At 39.2% G+C, this 24440-nt stretch overlaps 1 protein-coding gene across 1 annotated transcript in view; it reads right to left on the reverse strand.

Moving 5' to 3' along the window:
* LOC124556452 (kinesin-like protein KIF3A) overlaps positions 1-24440 on the reverse strand; it is a 122591-nt gene that overhangs the window by 88017 nt on the left and 10134 nt on the right. Inside the window, exons 4-5 of the mRNA XM_047130403.1 lie at positions 8089-8279; positions 5273-5412 (exon numbers count right to left, since the gene is read on the reverse strand). Coding sequence (XP_046986359.1) covers positions 5273-5412; positions 8089-8279 — 331 coding nt within the window. The remainder of the gene's footprint in view (positions 1-5272; positions 5413-8088; positions 8280-24440) is intronic.

The raw sequence follows: 24440 nt of genomic DNA on the forward strand, positions 1-24440 counted from the left end.
CGCTCATGTAAGGAATGTCAAAGAAATTGTGTGTGCCAATTGAAGATTGACTGTCCAAGAGATTGCAGAAGAATGTAACATTTCAGCTGGATCATGTCATGAAATCCTGACACAGCATTTTGGAATGCATCATGTTGCCATCAAGTTCATCCCATGGTTCACGAGTCAAGACCAGAAAGACCTTTGCCTCACAATCTGCGAAGAGCTTTTGGATCGCACAAATGAGAATATGATGTTCCTTAAGATAATTATAACTGTAGATGAGACATCGGTTTATAGTTATGGTGTTGAGGCCAAGGTTCAGTCTTCTCAATGGGTCAGAAAATCTTCCTCAAGACCAAAAAAAGCTCGTCAGGTCAGATCAAATGTCAAAGTCATGCTGATAGTTTTCTTAAACTTTGAAGGATTAGTTCATTATGAACTGGTGCCATAGGGACAAATCGATGGTACTATTGGGACATGTTGCGATGCCTACAAGGAAACGGCCTGAAATGTGGCGAAATAATCCATGGCTCTTGGATCATGATAACGCACCTGCACATTCATCCCTGTTGGTGTGTGACAATTGTACAAAAAACTAAATCACTGTGGTGCCTCATCCTCCATACTCTCCAGACCTGGCCTCTGCGGACTTTTTTTACTTTCAAAGTTGAAAACCCCGTTGAAATGATGAAGATTCTCAAGGATAGATGAGAGAAAAGAAAATCTGCAAACAGAATTTCATGTGATCAAGCAAGAGGCACACCAAGACAGCTTCTGCAAGTGGAAACAGTATTGGGAACAGCTTATCAATTGTGAAGGAGAGTATTTCAGACAAGACCACACACAATAAGTAAATGGTAAATGTAGAAAAATTTTGTGGACAAAGTTCCGGAATTTTTTGAACAGACCTCGCACAAGAATATTTCAGGCTGGGTATACGTGGTTGACACTGGGACAGAGCATTCCACACACATGTAATGGGTGGCTGGGTTAACTCCCAGACACAGGCACATTAACATCTCATGGATGCAGTTAGCTTTACAGGTGTAAGCAGTATCGAGATAAAACAAAGTTTCAACATACAGGGTTGTGGAGATTTGTGAATATACTGATATAGTCCAACTGTAAACTGAAGAGTGAGCACCACTTGTGGGAAGAGGGGGACTAAACCTTTCCTAGGATAATGCTGTAAGTGTCATACAGGAATAATAAGAATGACACTGTAGTCACATAAATTCTGTTCGTGTGTGTTTCTTGTGTTAGTTAAATCAGTTACGAATTTTTGTATTCCAATACTGTTAATGCATTTATGAAAAATACACACTCTCCAGGCACTCTGCATTCCCACTGATTTAAAACGCGTACCACAGAAGGGCCAGTATAACTTTTTGAAACAGCCTGTAGGTGTTGTTTGTGACATAGCTGGGTAGAGAGAGTGAGGACTCACCTTCTTGCTCTTCTGTTTGCTAACAGACTCTGCACAATAAAAATAACTTCAATAAATACAAGAATGATGGCAGAAACAACTGTAAGTCTGTTTGGAGGGACAGTATGTTCATCAGTGAGCCAGAATCAGTTGAACCTTGACATTTTTCAGGGAGAAAGCTGGAATCAGAGACTTAAATGTACTACTGTCTTTATGTCCAAAAGCCAACTTCTTTTTCCAAATTGTGTTGTTGTATCAGGTACTAGCCTATAGCCCGTACTCGCTGAAACTGTAACTGATCATTTTTGGTTGGTTGGTTGACTGATTTATTTGAGGGAGGGGACCACACACTGAGGTCATCAGTCCCATCAGTCGGGGAAGGATGTGGAAGAAAGTCAGCCATGCCCTTTTGATGGAACCATCCTGGCATTTGCCTGAAGCAATTTAGAGAAATCACAGAAAACCTAAATCAGGATGGGCGGACACGGGGCCGAACCGTCGTCTCCCCGAATGCTAACCACTGCACAACCTTGCTCGGTTGATGGTTTTGCTGAAACATCACACTGCAGTGGGCAAGCTACATACTTCCTTTGCATCCAGCATTATCTGCTAGTGAACACTGGTAGATAAGATGATTTTCATTGTTTGCAGCTTCTAAGGTGTAGTGTGCATACTGTAAGACCTTCAGTACACACACCATTAGATTATTCGACTTGTCGCTCTAACGAAGTAGGCGAGTGTCAGCACTATGTCTCGTGGTCTTATTGTGGCGTGTTTATCTTCTGCTGTTAGGTCAGACGATAGAAATACCAATTGCACGCTTAGAGTAGCAGATTGACGGTGACCAACTTTAAACAGAACTTGATTAATTTTCACACACATTTATTAAAATAACAACAAGCATAAAAATTACTTAACTTGGTTCTGGATGCTATTGACAATTGACAATCTAAAGTTCCCTTGGTATTGGTATGTTAATCTTATTCTCACACATCTCTGATACTTGACGAAAGTGTCTATACATTTATCTTCATGGCTATGTACAGGAATATGGTAATCTTGTTAGGCGCAGATGGAAACTTGACTACAGACTGGTACAGACAAATGTAGAACTCGTGCAGACTGGTACAGACAAATGCAGACTAATGCAGACTGGTGTAGACAAATGCAGACTGACTAATCGGAGGTCTGTACACTTGTTATAATACCTCGCGCATTCATGTATCACTGCGCGAGTGTGATCCGTGAGGAGAAAAGGTTCTACATTAGCAGCAATCTCATTGGTTGCGTTACATATTAATACGCGGATTGGCGGAAGCAGAATTTGGTCCATCTCTATGGCAGCACCATCTCGTAGTGCGAAGATGGACGAGCGCTGTGCCTGCGCCTGCGCTGTTGTGCTTAGCAGGGCGCACTCTAGTGGGAAAGTTGTGTACGTGCTGACTACGCGGAACTATGTACACAACATAAGGGATAAAACATCACACACCGTTTTAAATCTTATTATATTGGACTGTGCATGGGCAATAAGCGTAGCTATGCAAAACTTCGAACTGCATGTATGTCAGGCCATTTACATGGATCTATAAAGTTACAAGCACTCTCATATGATACTGATAGTTTTATCTTCTTATTTAATAGTATTCTGGTTTGAAGATAGTTCTTTGTGTCTTGTGTATGAATGACAAATAACATTTTACATAAATGACAGTGGTGATTGACTGGGTAGGTAGTATGACAAATTCTGTATGTACTGGGAAAGAGGGAGATGGAATACCCTGCACAAGACAGCAACACATATTTTTAAGTAAAACAGTAATTTGGATAACTAGGCCTATTAGTTTACAGATTCCGCACAAGATCAGCACTGGTCTGAATACAATTTAACAAGCTACTAGTGTAAATAGCTGGGCAATAATATAGTGTAATATGCTGACCTTCACCCAAAAGGAATTTGTACCAACATCCTGTTACTGACAACCTCTTCTCATAATTTGAGACCTCCACCATTTGATCATTAAGGCTCTTAACACATATGTAATGTATTAATTGCAAGTAACAATCTTTTCAGTATTTCTATAAAAATTCTGCCACAACATGGCGTGAGATTGCTGAACACTTTCTTCACCTATTATCCACCAGTATCACAACTGACGACATCTCTCTACAAGTTTAACTAACTTTCCATCAAGTGTTATAAAGGGGTATGGCAAGGAAAGATCTGTTAGAATTTGGGTTATTTTCAACAGCTGTTTCAGCTATAACGTATTGTTTTACACGCGGGTTAAAGGAGCAGGATAGCAGAATATTATGCAAACTTCTTTGAAAAATCATCTTGAGACATCCTGAAACTGGACGACACATCACTGACAAACACTACAGAGTTGATGTGGAATATTACAATCTGATGATACTCACAATCCTACATGGAATTCATATACATATGTTGCGTATAGCAACCTGTCGGCAGCACATGTACATGAAGTAACGCTATGGATTAACATGAAAATAATAAGAGTTCAAACAACATTTCTGGGGGAGAAAACTGTTTTTTGATTTCTTAGCAGTGCAGTACAGATGAAATATTTTCCTTAATTGTGTATTGCTTGTGTAATGAGGCAGAACAGAAACATTAAAAATTGAAGTGCAGTACGTTTTTGTATAAATGGAATTGTCTTATGGTCTGACATTTTGAAACCCTCATCAAGTGCATTAAATAAACTGTGAGGATAAAAGGCTGATCAGAAACCTAGACTAAATAAGAAAAGATTTTTCCTACCCAAAGATACACAAGTGATTATACAATTCACTTATAACAGTAGACAGAGATGTAAGGGGCCACAAACACGTTGTGTGATTATTGAGTGTGACTTCACGCAACCCTGAAACAATAATGATGAAAATATGATTGTTTCAAATACCTCTGCACGCCTATTAGCAGCAGACTCCAGGGTGACTCAAATCCGCTAAAGACTTCTTTATAACTCTTGACTTGCAATGAATTATATCCATTTACATTTTTGAGGGTAATGGGTTGCGAGAGCACTATTTTATTCACAATATAATCTCCTTTTATTTGCATTCTTTTTGCCCTGAACCCACGTGAAACTACATTCACGGACACAACTTTCACTCAACAGTCACCTACTTACATCAATTACATGTAATTTCCTACAAAGGAAGGTTACAAGAAAACCATATGAACTGCATTATTCTCTCACTCAGGACTGTAACATACTATCCATGCATTGTTCCAAAACTGTAAGATGTCACAACAGGAATTAACTTCACTAACACTACTTTTAATAGCTAGCAAACTTACGTGACTACACTGCAAAGTTACTACATCACTTTTTCATACAAGTACCACATTAATATTCTAATTTTAGCTTTCAAATAAATTATAAAATCAATGAGTAATGGAAGAAATAACAACTCACCATACAGATCTCAAGCATTAAGGAGTTGATAAGCACATAAAGAAGACATACAATGTTCTGCTAAACTTTTCAGATCTCACTAGTACATGGCTACAATGTCTCAGCCACCAAGCTCGCGCGCATGCCGCGCCCCCCCCCGCCTCTCTCTCTCTCTCTCTCTCTCACACACACACACACACACACACACACACACACACACACACACACCCGAGAGAGAGAGAGAGAGAGAGAGAGAGAGAGAGAGAGAGAGAGAGAGAGAGAGAAAGAGAGAGAGAGAGAGAGAGCTACATTTTCCAAAAGTCTCGCCTCGCGTAAAAAATGAATTGTTACCTTTACCATTTACATGAAAGATAACGTAAATATTCTTTCATTTATAACACAGTATAATTAACTTAATCTACAACTAATTATTAATGGAACTTACAGCAAGATCTACAAGATGGAGCTTTCCCATTTTTATATGTTGCCTTCCATCTTCCCCCAGATCACCATTCTCTATAGTAATTGTGAAAATAGCATGAGAACGGGAGCTCGCAGAGTTCATCGCTGTCGAACCGATGACGCCTGAAGGTTGAAACCATGACAACAATTTAACAACTTTCAAGCTTGCAACATTGCCTGACAATACCACATAAATATAATAAACAAAATTTTAATATTACAGACATGTTTATCATTATAAATAATCCATCGCAATTTAAGAAGAACAGTGATGTCCATACCTACAACATCAGAGGAAAAAGTGAAATTCATTGCCCAATATTAAAGATGTCAGTGGTTTAGAAAGGAGCTCAATATGCAGTAAAAATTTTTTTTTGATCATTTATCCAATAACATTAAATGTCTGAAGGGTAGCAAAGCAAGTTTTAAATCTAAATCATTTCTTCTGGACAACTCCTTCTATTCCATGGATGAATTTCTATTTAACAACTAACAGCTTTTAAAAACAAACTTGTTTTTAAATGAAGTTGGAGTACGACTAAAAAATAATGTGTTCATTAATGTTAACACTAGTAATATTTACATACCTTCTAAACAGACTTTTTCTACATCATTTCAATAAAAGAATCTTTCAAATTATCTATGGAACATGTAACTAACTATATGTTTCTTTCAAGAAGTCCTCATTACAGCTATATTAATTACACAGATATCAGTATCAACTTCATGTTTTCAAATGATATATACATATGAGATTTGGTGAACAGGGTGGGTGGCAACCTGTGGCTGTTTGCTGACCATTCTGTGGTACACAGGGCAGCTGGCTCTAAACACAGAAAAATTTAAGTTAATGCTCGAGACAGTCATGTTGTTTAAATATCTGGGCATAATAATGCAAAGCAATACGAAATGGAACGAGCATCTGAGGATTGCTGTATGGAAGATGAATGGTGACTTTGGTCGATTGGGAGAATTTTGGGAAAGTGTGGTTCATCTGTAAAGGAGACTGCACATAAAAAACTAGTGTGACTTATTCTTGAGTACTGCTTGAGTGTTTGGGATTCACACCAGCTCAGATTAAAGGAAGACAGCAAAGCAATTCAGAAGATGGATTCAGAAGATGGTTTCAGAACTCTAAGAATCTCTGGAGGGAAGGCGACATTTTTTTGAGGAATACTATTGAGAAAAGTTAGAGAACTGGTATTTGAAGCTGATTCCAGAATGATCCTACTGCCACCAACATATATTTCACGTAAGAACGACAAAGATAACATTTGAGAAATTAGGGCTAATACGGAGGCATATAGGCAGTCGTTTTTGCCCTCAATCTATCTGCGAGTGGAACAGGAAACAACTAGTCTGTGGTGCCCCCTGCCACGCACCACACAGTGGCTTGTGGGGTACAGATTGAGATGAAGAATACCTACTACAAGTATTATAGATCTCAATGAGACAAATACAACCACATTTCACACTCTGAAAACCGATAAGAAGTTTTGAAGTACGTACACTATTTTGAACTTTTGGATTTATCAGTCTTGAACATCAAACCTATAGCTATCTTTAGTATCTGGTAGTGCTATTACTACATACCTGTCAGAGATAGTTACGTTGGTGGCGGTGATTGGGGGGGGGGGGGGGGATGCACCACTCCAGCACTGTTGACTACATCTATTCTGTTTGCCTTTGCTAGCTACCAGACAGGTTCAATGATGAAGAATCTTGCAATGGTACTTTGTTTTTCCTCATGGAATTTGGTTAGTTTACTGGAGCTCATTATGCGGACACCTCTTGGCTACTACACATATCTGGAATTCCTAAAGCTGCGACAATGAGAAATGGACATCCAAGAACACAAAATAAAATGACCGTGACACCTGCAAAAATGATATATGGATGAACGGTGGCTACAGACAGCGACAACTTCGGCAGCAACTAAAGCAGATATGGAATTTCATTATGCAGCACAAAGCATCCTGGACCATATACTTTCTAAGTTCTTCATTCTTAACCATATATAAAAGGATACAAAATCCATAAACATACAAAAATCAAGAATTGGAATTATTTGGCATACACAGGGAGCAGCCACAGGTCAGCCATTTCATCCAGAAAAGCTGCAGTTAACGTGTGACAACAACTATACATGGCTAGTAGGAAGAAAGAAACTATGAAAAAGTGATATTATGGTGATACATAACAAGTGAATACTGTTAAACAGCCTTAGTTTCTGTTATGCTAGATGATCAATAATTAATGCCTTCTGTGAATACATATAAATCATTAACTCAGTATGATATAATGAAGGGAACAGGCCTGTTGCCCTTTTGTTCATTCGTATCTGCAAAATAGGCAGGAATACTAGACTCTGATAATGTGTCACAACTAGTCTTGAAAATCAGGTTTATGTCTAAACATGCAGGTGACAAAACAAACTGTACATAATGCTTTCATATCAACATCCTCTGGAAAATGTAGCCGATTATCTGTCTCAAACTGGAAATGTGTTACAGTAAAATAATTTATCGTACTTCAAGAATGCAAAATTCACACTTTGTTAAACAAGGGAAAGCATTTCTTTCACATGCAACCAACTATCTCAGTCTTTTCTTTATTTATATGCTGGGAAAATGGAAGTCACACAATCAAATTTTCCATTACAACTCACTTTATGAAGATGCAACCTTTGAAAAAACAACTGCAGTGTTCTTTCTGTAGTTACATTAAAAATGATGAGCACTACTCATTAGTTGCACACTAATAAGCCCTTTAAAAAGCGAAAAGTATCAATCAACTTACGATTCTTGTTTCCAAGTTTCATTACACGCTCCATATCATCAGCATTATTCACCACATATCCAGATAAATCTTTGACATATACACCTATATCAGGGCGTTCTTTCACTTCTAAACGTGCTGCCTGGTCCTTTCCCAAAAGGTCACGTATTTCTTCATTGTATATTTCAATATATGAAACTCTTACTAAAAACCTGAAAAAAGAAATAATTGTTCAAGTTCTCATTCATGTCCATGTCTGAATTTCTTTCATAGTGCCAGACCATTTTCGCATAGCTTTTCTTGTGACTTAGTTCTTTCATTGTGGTCTTTGGTTTTCTGAACAGGGCTTATCCAAGTGTTTCTGACAGTAGAACATTACTCTCAGGTTTGCAAAATGGTATACACAAATACTGACGATTTGTGATTTGAAGAACTCTTTGATAGCAGCAGTAGAAATCTCCAGTGACTTGTTGGATTATTCACTAGTTGAAAGGCCATAAAATATTAAGGTATATACACGAGTGTACTAAATGTCGTCATTTTGAATAATGATGTGCGATCTGTTCATTACTAACATTATTACAGTATTTTGACACTTGTCAGCTTCTTTTGTCTATTTATTGCTCACTTTAATGCAGTATATATGGAAAGGAAAGCCCATGAAATTGGCCTTGAAGAGGAAGTGGATTGCCCAATAAAAAATATAAGGCACTGTTAAAAAAAAAATATTTAGGTGGTGAAGATAAATGGTACACCCTGTACATGAATTGAATTAAATGCAAAGAGTATGAAATGATGGACTGTTTGGGGAGAAATAATGAAAATGCAATGATATGAATAACATCTGTGAAAACCATTGAAACATGCTCAATATGTAGCATATATTTGTGCAGAGCTGGAACTCAAATCCAGGTTCCTGCTTTCAGGTATCATTTCATGCAATAGTAGTTCCATTGATTGCATCCCCATTGATTCATTCACTTCATTTTATTGTGTTTAATTAATTTCAAATAATATTTTGTTGAAGCTCTTATGAGGCACAAAATATACTGTCAGTCTAGAGCAATCCATCAGTCCCACACACAGTGTTAATTTACAAAGCTCGTTTAGGCCAGTTGTTAACAAGCTGGGATTTAAAATCCTGACACGAATGTGCAGCTACTCGTTTGTGAGATTTCTGCCCGTCAACAAGAAATAGTTCAAAGAAAAAGCAGCACCAATTCAATGAACACAAGGCTGTGTAACACTTACTGTTGACATTGTTCCACATCGCTTCTTGTTGATAGTCATGGCCTACACCTTCCCATTTTCTCGGCCATTATTAAACTTCATAAAATGAAATAAATTCTCATGCATTTGGTGGTATTATTATTATTATTATTATTATTACTTTGGCATTTCTGAGTTATTTTAGTGACCGATTCTGTAATCATATTTCAATGAAACAAAGGTCTTAAAACATTAAAAATGATAAAAATTAAATGTTCTACATGCAGTCTTTGAATAACTTGTGCTTATGTCCACACTCTTTAATGACTGTCATTTCTAGTTGCATATGCCCTTCCTATTTATGTATACTCCCCTTACAGTAATCACTAAATGGACAAAAGAAGCTGAGAACTGTTAAAATACCCTAATTATGTCAGTTACAGGGACATGTAATGAATACACATCATTATTTAAAATGTTCACATTTAGTACACTCATGCATAATATTTTATGGCCTCTCAACAAGAAAATAATGCAACAAGTTAATGGAGATTTCCACTGCTGATATCAAGGGTACTTCTAATCATCAAGTTTGTGTATCCTTTCTTGTAAACTTTTTTACAGATCTGAGAGAAGTGTTCTGTCAGGAGGTCTTGGTTAACTCCTGTTCAGAAAGACACAGGCCACAATGGAAGAAAAGAATCACAAGGAAAGTTGTGTGTAAATGTTCAAGCAGACACTGTTAAAATCAGTTTTCTTTTTGTTTTGCTTCTGAACAAAAATTATATGAGGTTGTCAAGATAAATGGGACACCCTGTACATCCCTTGTGGCATGGTAAGCAATGGACTTCCTCAGACTCCATTCCTCTGCTGATGCTAATCCCGCATAAACCCATGAGTAAACTTCTGGTAATGAAAATATCTGGTAGTACTGTTTGGAAACATCTGGAACAATGGCAGTTTTAGTCAAGGCTCGGAGAGCTTGATATCTAAAGTGACTGCAGGAAATGTGGATTAAAGTCACAGTCTTATACAAATTTTCTATTGACACTACATATTCCATATACATTTCCAAATTACACCAAGGAATTCACGGCAATGGCCAGTATTGCTTTTGAAACACTTTAAACACTTTTAAAAAAACCACAATTTTGTGCATTTCATTATATTTGTGAGGTTGTGCTATCACGAAGTAACAGAGGAATCAGTCAGCACTAATGGTATACATAATTTTTTTAAAAAAAAGAAAAGATTTATTTCATGTGAACCAATAACACTTCAAGTTGGATTGCAAAAGACAGGTACCTACAAACTTTCAACTGACACTTCTTTATCGAGTGGTATGCAAATTACCTGAGATATGAAGTTGCCACACACTGAAGAAATTTATCGTTACTTAAAACAAGCAGACTTCATAAAGCCACTCTGCAACACAATTCTTATTGTCTTATCATACAAGGAAAGCAGTAATACATGGAGGCTGAAACGCATGCATCATGTTCGGGTAGGTACTATGTACTACAATAATATTAAGGTGAGGAATCAACTGGCCAGTATGAAAATTGAAATGTGGATATGTGTAACAGTAATTTAAACTTGTTGCTGCTAAATTTAGTGATTAATTTTAATTAATTTTGCAGAGGAGAATTACAAGTTAAACACCTACACCTTTCACAACTATCTGAAACACTGATACTATGTTAGTTATCCGCCTGTCAGCAGTGACTAATGTCAGAACAAGCTTGTTTTCACTTTCTTTTTTGAGTTTATGCACATGCGTCACAGAATTCTTCCAGATACTTGGGAAACATCTTGGAGAGGGCAGCCCAACAGCTGCAGTGTGTCAGTTAACTTAAAAATGATGTCTTCCTTTACCATTTTGGCATTGTTAACAGCCCTGAGAAACTGAATGGGGCTGAATCTACATTACAAGTTTGTGGTTACACTTGTTTCAATAGATCTAGCTTCGAAAATTTGTTGCAAGACATGGCATTTGATGGAATCTCAAAGTTATTGGTTTGCAACTATCTAATTATAGAGCCCTCCCTGAATTCCATAGATGGATTTCATGATAATGGAGTTATAGTTGTGCAATGTGGAGCTTGATCTATTACAAAACCAGATGTGTTGAATAATTTATCAATAATGTTCTTGAAACACTTTGTAGTGTTTCATATTCTTTAATGACTCACAATATCAACCAACTTTTTGCTTAATAAAAGTAACATTTTGAACAAACCAGTATCCATATCTGATGTGGTGTATTATAACCCTCTTTTCAGAATCAAAAATTATTTGAAGTCTATTCTTCTCTCCACTTCATTCTTGCACTCTAATCTGTGAGAACTGTGTCCATTCGTTGATGCCTCAGGGCATTCGTTTTTTCTTTTCTTTTCCTTTTTTTATAAAAAGTTTATAAACCAAACTTTTTGGCAAGCACTAAAGCAAAGCGGTTTGGTAAACAGTCCAATATTTCACAAGTAGCTTATTTTTCCATAAGAATTAATCCTTTTTTCAGTATACTCCACTTTTCATAACATTTTGTATATGAAGCTCAATTTGCACGTAACACATCAAAGGCTTGTTCACTAATATTGGGAACATCTTCCAGTTACATTTCCCGATTTTTCAATCTGACTACTACTGTTGGATACTGCATTTCCACATACACAAGTTTTTTTGTCTTAGGACTAAGTGGAAGAATTTGACTAATAAAAATTTCTGTAACTTTTCATAACACTTCTTCTGATGATTCAACCCTCATTGTTCCACAATATATTCTTGAAATTTATTTAACCACATTTCTCACTAATCTGTAAATCATACACTGTCTCACATACACAATCCAAAAACTATATCACAGTGAATGTCGTAATTACTCAATAATGAATTGTAGCACATTTGTTACACGCAATGAGAAATCCATCTCGCCGCCTACAGAATTCAAGGTAATGAGCGGCAGCCTTTTCTCCTTTCCGCCATAGGCGTCCAGACGTACCATGTGACAGTGAAATTATTTCCCTGACGCAACGTAGCAACTCTGTCCTATGAAGAAATTTTGTCTGCATTAGATGCATATTTCAAGGAATCAGTCAATGTCGTTGCAAAACAGTATACGTTCTTTCGTACAAAACGTCCGGCCGGTCAAACTAATCGGGAGTGGGTTGCAACTTTGCAAGGCCTTACCAGGGATTGTGCTTTTGAGTGTGAATGTGGACTCCCTTATTCAGATACTATGGTGTTTGATGCAATTGCACAGAACGTTTCTGATGTTCGTATATGGGAGCAAATTTTGAAGCTAGTCAATCCCTCCCTTTACCAAGTGATAGACATATTGGATAGGCAAGACACACTTGACTTTGCTCAGGAATCATTTGCAACTTCGCCAGCTGTGTGTCACATTAACCGGCCCACCGGGCGAGCTGCACGGAACTGTAAACAGCCCTCGCGCACGTCCGCGCAGCCACGTGTCCCGCGCCAGCATGCAAATGCAGTACTAAAGTCATGCCTGCGGTGTGCTACTAGACATTCGCGTGAGAATTGCCCGTCACGCCAAGCTATTTGCTTTTTCTGTAATAAAAAAGGACATGTTCAAAGTGTTTGCCAGAAAAAGCTCAGATCGGACACTAAAAACCATTCCAGGCCCTTTGCTTCGCGCCGGAATCGAACCAAGAATACTCAGGCTCGTGAACCTTCGCCCATGGACATCCATGTAGTTCATTCCACTCCGCCCAGTGCCACTCTCTCTAACGGTGACTGTGTTCGTCCCGCAAAAAATGTGCGTCGACATCGACGGAAATCACGTCAAGTCGCATGTGATTCTGTACCAGTGTCTGTTCACGTTGCACAAAACAGTCGCTCTTGTCGTCGGCAGGACAATAAACTTTTTGTAGACTTGGACATTAATGGCAACGTGATCCCATTCCAGCTCGATACCGGAGCTGCAGTTTCATTGATTGATCAATAAAGACACGTACAAACAACTGGGCAACCCTCCGTTGCGTGCCGCAAATGTTAAGCTCACTAGTTATTCAGGACAGCATCTCCCTGTGTTAGGACAGTGCAGTCTTCTTGCAACATACAAGAGACAAACAAAACTTGTGTCATTTTACGTCCTTCGTTCTTCTTCTGCAGTGAACTTGTTTGGTTTAGATTTATTTCAGCTGTTTAACTTGTCTATAGTCAATCAGGTCCTATCAGTGAACCAGACTGTGCCTTCAGCCAGTGTTTCTCGTCTATGTTAAGAATTTGCAGACATTTTTGCACCGGGCCTTGGTTGCGCTAAGGACTATGAAGCACATTTGGAACTGAAAGTCAACGCGCAACCAATATTTTTCCGAGCGCGCAATGTTCCCCACGCATTGCGTGATGAGGTCGCAAGAACATTACACGATTTAGAATCACAAGGTGTAATTGAACGTGTGCAGGCTTCTCTCTGGGACTCACCCTTAGTAATTTTGCCAAAACCTTCCGGAAAATTGAGACTTTGTGTGGACTTCAAGGCAACAGTGAATCCACAACTAGTGATTGCCACTTTTCCTTTACCCCGCCCGGAAGATCTTTTTGACAAACTGTGCCCGGGTAAATATTTTTCTAAGTTGGACCTCGCAGATGCGTACTTGCACATACCGGTGGACGAAGAATCCCAGCGCGTATTGGTGGTTAACACGCATCTTGGTTTGTATCGATTCAAAAGACTGCCATTCGGGTGTGCATCCGCCCCTGCATTGTTTCAGCAGTATCTGCAAACTGTTTGTGTGTCGGTCCCTACTGCAGCAAACTATCTGGACGATATTGTGATCTCCGGAAAAACAGAAGAAGAACATTCAGCAAACCTCCGAACATTATTTCAGGTCTTGCGACAACATGGTCTTCGCTTGCGGAAGGACAAATGTGTGTTTTTTGCTCGTGGCTTACCATATTTGGGACATGTAATCAATGCCCAAGGCATACATCCGAGTCCAGGGCACCTCCGTGCCATACAAGACTTGCCTTCGCCGCAGAATTTGAAGCAGCTACAGAGTGTGCTGGGAAAACTTCATTATTATACTATGTGCCGCAAGCCTCTTCCATTTCAGCTCCGCTTCATCGCTTACGCCGTAAATGTGTCCCGTTTGTCTGGACGACGGAATGCGAACGCGCCTTTCGCCAGTTGAAATCGGAGTTGCTTTCAAATCCTTGCCTTACGCCATTCGATCCCCAGAAAACCCTTTTGTTGATGGTAGATGCATCGGATATCGGGATCGGTGCTGTGCTTGCGCACAAAGATGGATCGCATGGTCGCCCTATTTCCTTTGCGTCAAAATTGCTCTCGTCTGCGCAAAGAAATTATTCACAGATCGAGAAGGAAGCTTTGGCTCTCGTATTTGGTGTTACAAAGTTTCATGATTTCTTGTATGGTCGTCACTTTACCATCATCACAGACCACAAGCCTTTGACATCGCATTTTCATCCGTCCAAGCCTGTACCTCCGCGTACAGCGCAGAAATTCATTCGCTGGTCTATTTTCCTCTTGCAGTACCGCTACGATATCTTGTATCGGTCCACTGCTAAGCACGGAAACGCCGATGCGTTGTCCCGTTTGCCTGTTGCTGAGGATAGAGCATTCGATTCTTCCGAACTTGCTTGCATGTTCATTGATGCGGAAACCGATGACGTGGTCGAATCGTTTCCGATTGATTTTCGTCGTGTAGCTACAGCCACAGCTGCTGACCTTGTCCTTGCTACAGTTTTGCGTTTTGTTGCTACGCAATGGCCCTTGTCAAAGTCACGGATCGAGGATCTGTTGGTTCGCAGATTTTTTGCTCACAAGGAGAGACTTTTGGTTCGACGTGGTGTTTTGCTGTTGCATTCTGATAATGATCAGTCCCGAGTCGTGGTCCCACGTTCGTTACAGTCCTCTGTCTTAAGGCTTCTCCACCAAGGACATTGGGGTATAGTGCGCACGAAACAACTTGCTCGTCAGCACTGTACTTGGTTCGGAATCGATGCTGCGATTACGAATATGTGCTCTTCTTGCATGGCGTGTGCCGAACAACAATCCGCACCACCGCGGAAATTCTTTGCATGGCCAAAAGCCACTTCCCCTTGGCAACGTTTGCACATCGATTTTGCTGGTCCATTCTGGAATGCTCGATGGTTGGTTGTTGTCGATTCCTTTAGTAATTTTCCTTTTGTTGTCAGGATGTCTTCCACGACGTTATCTGCCACCATCCAAGCGTTATCCGCTATCTTTTGCATTGAAGGTCTTCCACAGACTATAGTTTCCGACAATGGCCCACAATTTATGTCCGCAGAATTTCAGTCGTTCTGCAAGGCCAATGGTATTCAACATCTGACATCCGCGCCGTTTCGCCTCAGTCAAACGGTGCCGCTGAACGATTGGTCCAGACTTTCACGTCACAGATGTTGCAGTTAGAGTCGCATTCTCGGGAGGATGCGTTATTGCTCTTTTTGTCTTCGTATCGCTCTCAGCCCCGAGATTGTCGCTCGCCGGCTGAGTTGCTCCACGGTCATCCTCATCGAACCTTGATGTCTTTGCTGCATCCACCGCATCAGGTTCCTGTGCAGCGGCAGCCACCTGCTTTTGCTCCAGGCGACGTTGTATACTGTCGCAACTATCGAGGTTCATGGCGTTGGCTCGCGGGGCGCATTCTTCGCTGCCTCGGCCGCGCTACGTATTTGGTTTTGGGGGCCTCTGGTGAAGTGCGTCGGCATCTCAATCAGCTGTGCCTCTGTCGTCGCACGGGTTCTGCCGCTCCCCGTCTGCTTTCAGCGACGGTGCCGTCCGGTCAGCGCCCTGGGGACCCATCTACTGGCTCGCCTCATCCCCAGGTGTTACCGACGCTGCCTTCCATTTTGCCCCATGGCGACGCGCCGCCACCTGTTCTCCCGCCGGCGCCGTCCGCAGTGGACGCTTCGCTGCAGCCGCCAAGCACCTCCCTGGGTCACGCGCCGCCGATCGCTTCCCGTGACCAGCTGTCCTCCGACATGGAACTCTTGCCCGCTCCGGACCATCTGTCGTCTTCGCCAGTCGGGTGCTCCGACTCGATGGAGGTCGACCTGTCGGCCCCTCCTGACTATCTACGGGCGCATACACCGGATGTTGGCGTGCACCCTGGACTAGGTTTTCAGGCGTTTCCTAGCTCCCCTCGGACCGAATGGCCGGGTGCGGGTGGCACAGCCTCGCCTGTTGTTAGGCTCCCCACCTTGTCGCACACGCCAACATGGGGTCCTCCCCACGGCAGGCGGAAGCCTTATAACACCACCGTTCGCCGATTTGCGGGGGAGGAATGTGGTGTCACCGCCAGACACCACACTTGCTAGGTGGTAGCTTTTAAATCGGCTGTGGTCCATTAGTATACGTCGGACCCACGTGTCGCCACTATCAGTGATTGCAGACCGAGCGCCACCACACGGCAGGTCTAGAGAGACTTACTAGCACTCGCCCCAGTTGTACGGACGACTTAGCTAGCGATGCAACACTGACGAAGCCTCGTTTATTTGCAGAGAAGATAGTTAGAATAGCCTTCAGCTAAGTCAATGGCTACGACCTAGCAAGGCGCCATAGCAATTGATACTTATCGTATGAAGCATGTCTCATCAAGAACGATGTATACAAATGATGGATTAAAGTTAAGTATTCCAGCAGCTACGTATTTTTCTTTATAGCATTCATTACGTATCCTGTTTCAGACCTCACGCCATCCTGCGTGAGCTTATAGCGTGCATTTCGGCCTCCTCAAACAACACGGTGTTGGCACTTCTGCCGACATTTCACTCAACTGCAAATTCAATTTAGAATATGATAGGTATTCCATCGGGCCCTGGAGTTTTGTACAATTTTAATGATTTCAGTTGCTTCTCAACACCAATGACACTCATACTGATTTCAGTTATCATTCCAGTGGTACAAAGATTAAATTGGGGCAATTCCCCTGGGTCTTCCTTTCTAAAGGAACATTTGAAAACAGAGTTCAGGATTTCAACTTTGGCTTTGCTATCCTCAATTTTAGTTCCTGTCTCATTCGCTAGGGACTGGACACTAACTTAGGGGCCACTAGCAGCCTTTACATACAACCACAATTCCTCTGGGCTTTGTGAAAGATCCTTTGACGATATTATGCTACAGTAGTCACTGAAACCTGACTGTATACCAGTGAGGGTCCCTCCCATTATGAACTGTTCTACTGAGTACATATTATCCAGGGCATGGTCAGTTATTCTTTGAGCCAGAGTTCCTCTACATGCTCCTACCCTGCGCTAAAGTTTCAAGTTCCCCTATGAGATATGACACTATTGATTTTTTTTTTTTCTGTTAACCTATTCATGATAATGTACATCTACAGAAGAGTAACTATACAGGGCTAAGATGGCACAGCAAGGCCAACTTACCAATCAGTCTTAAGTTGATAAAAATTGAAAATGAAGATCTCAATTACCATTTACTTACTTGTTGTTTATGTACTAACAATGAATAGAGTTACAAAAGGACCAGTTTAATTTCAAAACAATTTAAAAAAATGTCTGGACCTGGATGCTATGGCTCATTAACGAGTTATAGTGTCAGGTTGAATTCCTGTCAGTTGTATCCTGATATCATGCTTGCAAATTCTGAAGCAATTTCTGTAGTTATTCTTCATGTAAATCAGTGTATAATATACTTTTTCGTACATGAAATGGTGACAAATTGTGTCACAACTTCAAATATTACCTCGGATAAATCATATAGTTAAAAAATAAATAAGCTCAAAAATTTTCAGTATTTTGCTCTTCAAAACATTAATTTCAGAGCTATGATTGTGGGTTATTCTAAAAAAGTCTCCTCAGACAGTCAATTCTTAAACTCTGTTAATGTTGACAGAAAAAGGATGTATCACAGTTTCCTCTTCAAATACTGCAACTCCATTTCATTGTAAGTACAGGTTCCATGTATACAAATATGAGACTAGTAATATCATACAGTTTTCAGATCCTTACGTAAGAACTCTCTTATATCATATCTCAGGGGAAAAATAAGATGGCACTTGGAAAGATAGAGTTTAAAATCTCATTGACGACAAGGTCATCAGAGACGAGGCACAAATTGGATTTGGCAATAATGAGGAATGAATTCTCTCCTGATTTTTTTACAGTAACTGTCTTGGAATTTCTTTGAACCCTCTGACTGTGATAAGCTGCCACAGGAGTCAAATTGTGATTATATGTTTGTTATAATTTATGTAGTACCACTGGTGGACTCTTGTGACAGTTTATCCTTTGCTCTAACACCTACAGACAGTGTTTGCAATGTGCAGTACATGGCATTCTTGTCAGTTTGATGCCAGCACTTTTGATGGATTCCTTAAAGGATGTAGATAACAAAAACCCCATTTGACTTACACTTTGGTTTTGCTTCTTAGTCTGTAGCCTTTACAAAATAGAATTATTCTTATTTTTCTTGTGCCATTGTCCCACATCAGCACAGTTATTAACTGATTTGACATGGCTAATTTAAGGGGTGGCCAGAAAGGTATATAAGCATTCATTGGAGGTCAAGGTGGACTTGTGAAATTGGATTCAGCAAAGCTTGTAGGTGGAGGTGACAAAGTTGGTAGAAACTCACTCAATGTGGACGTTATGACAATTGTAAATCCTACGTCTACAAGGAGGATGGCTAGTTGAGACCTATTTCAATGCTGAAGATGATAGCTTTATCAACCACAATGAGGTTGGCGTCATAAAAAAGGGATCTAGGTGAATAAGATGAAGCACAGCTAGGGGTGAGGAATTTATGATTCGTCATTGAAGGATAGTTTCTACCATAAAGACAGTAATTACACCTATCAAGATAGTTCTACAGAGATACATTAATATAGCAGAGGCAATCCCAAACTATCTCTGCTTGCTCTGCACGACACTCCTACACTGTGATATCACATTTTTCCAAGACCTAGCACATTGAAGCCATTATTCTTGAACAACTCGCACATTGCCACATTAAAATACTATTGAACTTTTCATTTTCAGGGAAAGAATATGTTTCAGTCTATAGTCCAATTTATTAATTTTTGTCTACTGGCTACCAGCTTTATATTTGTGCCACAAAAACCCACTCCCCAACAAGACGATAGAAATCTTCCGAGAAAATCCTCCCAAGTCAAACCATCATTGCTCTCACACTGGACACGAACTATCTGTTTCGTATGTCACACTCTCAGAAAGACCATCACTACAACTTGCAGAATAAAACCCAAAGCAGAACCTAAATCCTGCAGAAGTAACAGTTGTTGTAAAACTTGTCACATTTAGGCTTCCAACAATAAAAATTAAAACAGGCTTGACTGATCAGAGAACAGTTTCCCTTAACCAAGTTCCTATGCCAAAAATACTTCTTTATCATTAAGCCTACATGTCCACACAGACGATAGGGACGTTGATAGGGAAGGAGGGAGGGTTATGTTAAAAGATGAAGTCATCAATTGCTATGAAATTTTATACTGGAATAATGAATCTGAATGAGATTATGTTATTGTTTATCACAGGAACGTGCATCTTCTTTGAAACACTGTTCCAGATATGTTTACAATTCATGTTCTTATTCAGATCATAAATTTTAAATGTAAACAGAAAATAAAATGCCACAGCTAAGTATTAATCTTTTTTTAATAAACTTTACCATGTTTTCTTTTTCTGTAAAAAAAAAAAAAAAAAAAAAAAAAAAAAGTAATCATTAATGTACATAACAATGAAACAAGTATAAAGTTTAATGCTTACGGCAAGCAAACATGTGACACCAAATACATGTACTTAGTATTTTACCTTAGTTTTTTCCCAGTAGCGCATTTGCATGTTCTCCACACACCAACTTTCTGCACATTATATTATTTATTATGCCTGTTACAGCTTATCTAATCGAGGAATGTCCTTTCTTTAATTTATTTATTACAGTGGTCTCCAAAACTTAATCATGTCAAAAATTTGATGAAGCTGGAACTCATGTTCTCACTTTATTACATATTTTTAATACAGAGGTTTTCATTTTTATGAAACTTTCGAGGCAAGCACCTCAAACAATGCCAACGGTCTATAGCTATCAGGTGATAAAACAAACAAAAAGGAAGTCTTATGTTCACGTTATATTCTAAAACTGGTTATTTTAATAACACTGTAATATATTAGTGTTCACGTACTACAATAGTATTCACCCTCCTGTCTTTGAAGAACCTAGCTGCTATGCATAAAACTGCTTCAAACATCTGATTACTTTACAAAAGTGTTAAATATTTGCGTTTAAGCATGTAAGTGAAAAAAAAGTTTACAGAATGTTTGAAATTGTGCTTAAAGTTTGTCGGGCATTGTTAAGTGTTCTCATTACGAAACATCAGATGAATATAAACTGGGTAATTAGCACCCCATTTCTGGAAAACTAGTTTTCACACAACTCAATGTTCACGATGTCGTATCTCCTATACTATGTGTTGTACAATGACATAATTTTTCTGGTACATTCAGTGATATAATGTTACAGTCCATCATCTTTTGGGAGTGCACGTGGGATATCCTTAACTGGCGTATCCATTTTTTCGGCTTATAACCTTTCAGCCATTTCTGAGATGGGTCTCTTGCAGAACTTTTAACACAAATGACTCACACTGAGAATGGTTGAAAGGCTGTCAGTCAATATAATGATACTCTAGTTAATAATATCCTACATGCGCTCCTGAAAAAGAGGAAGTATTTGATTTCCCATGAAAACTTCAAGAAACAATAGGTAGATATTGTCTGCAAATAGTGTTCGCACTAAAGAAGTACTAAGTTAAAATGTCATGCCTGCTTTTTTTTTTTTTTTTTTTTTTTTTTTTTTTAATGAATCTAAATGTTTAGACTTCATATCTCCTGAACTGCATGTTGTACAATGACATAATTTTGCATGAAAGTTAAATGGTATATATGGATACTGTCTGTAAACTGTGTTGTGAACAGAGTTAGTAGTAAAGAAATAATAAATCAAAACATCATGTCTGATGCTGAAGTTTTATTTCAAAAACAGCAAAAATACTGCATACGATAAACTTCTTTTCTTCCATCATTTTTGTGGTTGCTACCAGCGAGAAAAAGTTTCGTAAGTGTTTGAAATTACATGTAATCTTTGTCGGAAGTCAACAAGCACTTTCATTCTCAAATACTGGATGAATTTAGTCTGTATATTTGTGCTGTCAGTTACGTTGACTCGAGAGAAATACACAGTTTCTAGCTGTAATACATGTCTTATTGTGTTATCTTTTAATGTAAGAGCATACTTCTAACTGAGCAGAGTATAACAGCATTTTAAATTTTGTCATTAAATACGTGGAGTATTAAAAATCAAACTTTTGTTACCGCTACACCGCAATCAGTAATGGGTTCCAGGATAGCATTTTAGTAATATAGATTGGCCAGTTTGAGGTATATGTTTGTTTGTGTATGAACATTGCAATCTACATAACGTGTTTGTATCAGTAGTTTTTGTATGTACTGACAAGGAGACTACAAGGAAATCAGATTTTTTATAATACTTATATTTATGGTACATGAAGCTCAGAACTCAAATATTAACTCCCCAAAGCATATCCTGCAACTCTGAAAAGCTCTCAAGAAAATTGAGTTTGGAGCTTTTCAAGCGTCTTTAATACCTTACGTACGGGATCAGTTTATTCGACACCCCATGCGGCTCTGTGCAGAATGAACGTCTGCCACACAGGTGAGCACAGTTTGATTCCTAACTGGCGCAAATTTTTAAACGAAGGTGCATATTCCACAAGAATTTTTGTGATACATAAAGTACATAAAGATGAAAAAATTGTACATGTTTAATGTTAACAATCCTTATTACCAAAGTTTTATAAAAAGTAATTAAGAATTTATATTTGCAATGAAACTGTATTTTTGCATGCAATATGTAACTAGAAATAAGATATTCACTTTTCATAAAAATTATAATGACGTATGTGTTAAGTATGCACATAGTTGATGAATTTATATTTAAATGATGTAGATATTCGAAGTGAATGGAAAAAAAAAAGAAAAACGACAATGAACGAAATTAGACTCAAACCAGCTACTACCAATCTTGAGCAGTACCGATTTCTTCCCCATTTTTAAGCATTTTACACATCGAGGAAATACTTGTAGAACACGCACCTTTGTTTAAAAATTTGCATCGGCCAGTAATTGAACCCGTGCTGCCCAAATAACAGGCATGCATTTTACCACAGAACCATGCAACCTGTCAAAAAGTCGACCTGACTTCGGAGTACTTGAGATGCTCGGAAAACTTCAGAGTCATTTTTCTCAAGAATTTTTGGGAGTTGCATGGAACTGCTTTGGCTAACTGATATTTGAGTTCTAAACTTCAAGTACTGTAAGCATAAAAAATGCAAAAATCCAACTGATGTGTGGTCTCTTTGTTAGTTTATACACCTTTATATTTTTAATCCAAATTGATCTTGTATTTACACAAGGGATATGCAAAATAATGTGAACAGTGGTAATAATGGGATGCTTGTGTTTGACAGTCAACAACACAAGTAAGACACGCGTCGTGCATGTTCATTACAGACTAGGCATCAGTGCAGGTTGTTTACAAGTAGTGCACACTTCTTATTTGCACACAGAGGCCAAGGTTTCAAGAGCAACTGTTTCAACAGTCATGACAGCCTACACAAAATATGAAAGACATCATCATGTAAACATAACAGTGGGTGTAAATCAAATCTAAATGGCAGAGATCGTCCTACACTAACATGAATTGTGTCAAAACAACACAAAACTACAGCAGTTTAAGTGACTGCCGAGCTCAATAGCCATCTTCTAGGCCCTGTATCTATCGACACTGTCTGCCGAGAGCTCCATAAAGCTAATATTCATGGACGAGCTGCTATACCGAAACCATTAGTGACAACAACCAACGCAAAGCAGCATAAAACATGGTGTCAGGGGCATAAATCCTGGACAGCTGATCAGTGGAAACATGTCATATGGGCAATGAGTCAACATCAGGCCAGGTTTGCATCTGGAGAATGCAAAAAGAAGCTTACAATCCTGATTGGCTGATTCCAATGGTTAAGCATGGAGGTGGAAGTGTGATGGTGTGGGCAGCTACATCATAGTGTTCTGCTGGTCTCATCATTACTCTCAAAGGCCGTGTTACAGCCAACTATTATGTGAACATTTCAGGTGATCAGGTGCACCCCACAATTCAAATGCTGCCCCCAGCAATGATGTCACATTTCAGGACGATCATGGACCCATTCACACAGCCAGGACAGTATAATCGTGAAATGAGGAGCATGTAACTGAACTGCAGCGTCTTCTGTGGCCAGCACAATGCCCAGACTTGAACATTATCAAACCGTTGTGGGCGGTATTGGAGTGCAGACTCCAAAGCAGATTTCCACCTCCCTCGTCCTACAGGAGTTAGAAGTAGTTCTGATCGAAGAGTGGCACAACATTCCTCTGGAGACTATACATTATTATATGCCGGTATTCCAAGAAGAATCACAGCTGTATTATGGGCAAATGGGGTCCAACCCCTTATTAATAAATCATTCAAAATTAAGTACAAGTGTTCATGTTATTTTGCCTATCCCCTGTGAGTATTCACATATAGAAAGATATCATGTCAATATCTCAATATTTTGTGATGACAACGGCAGTAGTACACCACGACATGGAAGTATCAGTACAGTATCAGAGATAGGAAAATATTCATGCATATGGTCTCTATTCATGCATATGGTCTCTCGCTAAGTCATAAACTCAAATTCTTATTTTCGTATATCAACATCAATAAACAGTGAAAACTGTACATTGAAAAACCTACAAATAAGTAATGTACTTTTGGAGCTTAGCTGCAGTTCCATACAGGCCACCATGAAATGAGAAGCAGCTCCATTGCAAATTCAGTGTATTTTTGCGCACAAATGCAGAGCCATATGGATTACAGCACTGCAGCCATTTTCTTAGATGTACTCTGCCTATTAACCAATGCAAATTATGAAAATGGCACCTTTGATACTGGAGTTCTAGGAACATTGTATAGCTAAATTGTGGATTATCCACTGTTTCACTTGTTTCTCCAATACATTTTCATTTCAACCTAGACCTTCCATTGTTACATTTTCACTTCATAAAGATTTAATATC

Source organism: Schistocerca americana, chromosome X, assembly GCF_021461395.2.
Source record: "Schistocerca americana isolate TAMUIC-IGC-003095 chromosome X, iqSchAmer2.1, whole genome shotgun sequence".
In the NCBI taxonomy this organism is placed as follows: domain Eukaryota; kingdom Metazoa; phylum Arthropoda; class Insecta; order Orthoptera; family Acrididae; genus Schistocerca; species Schistocerca americana.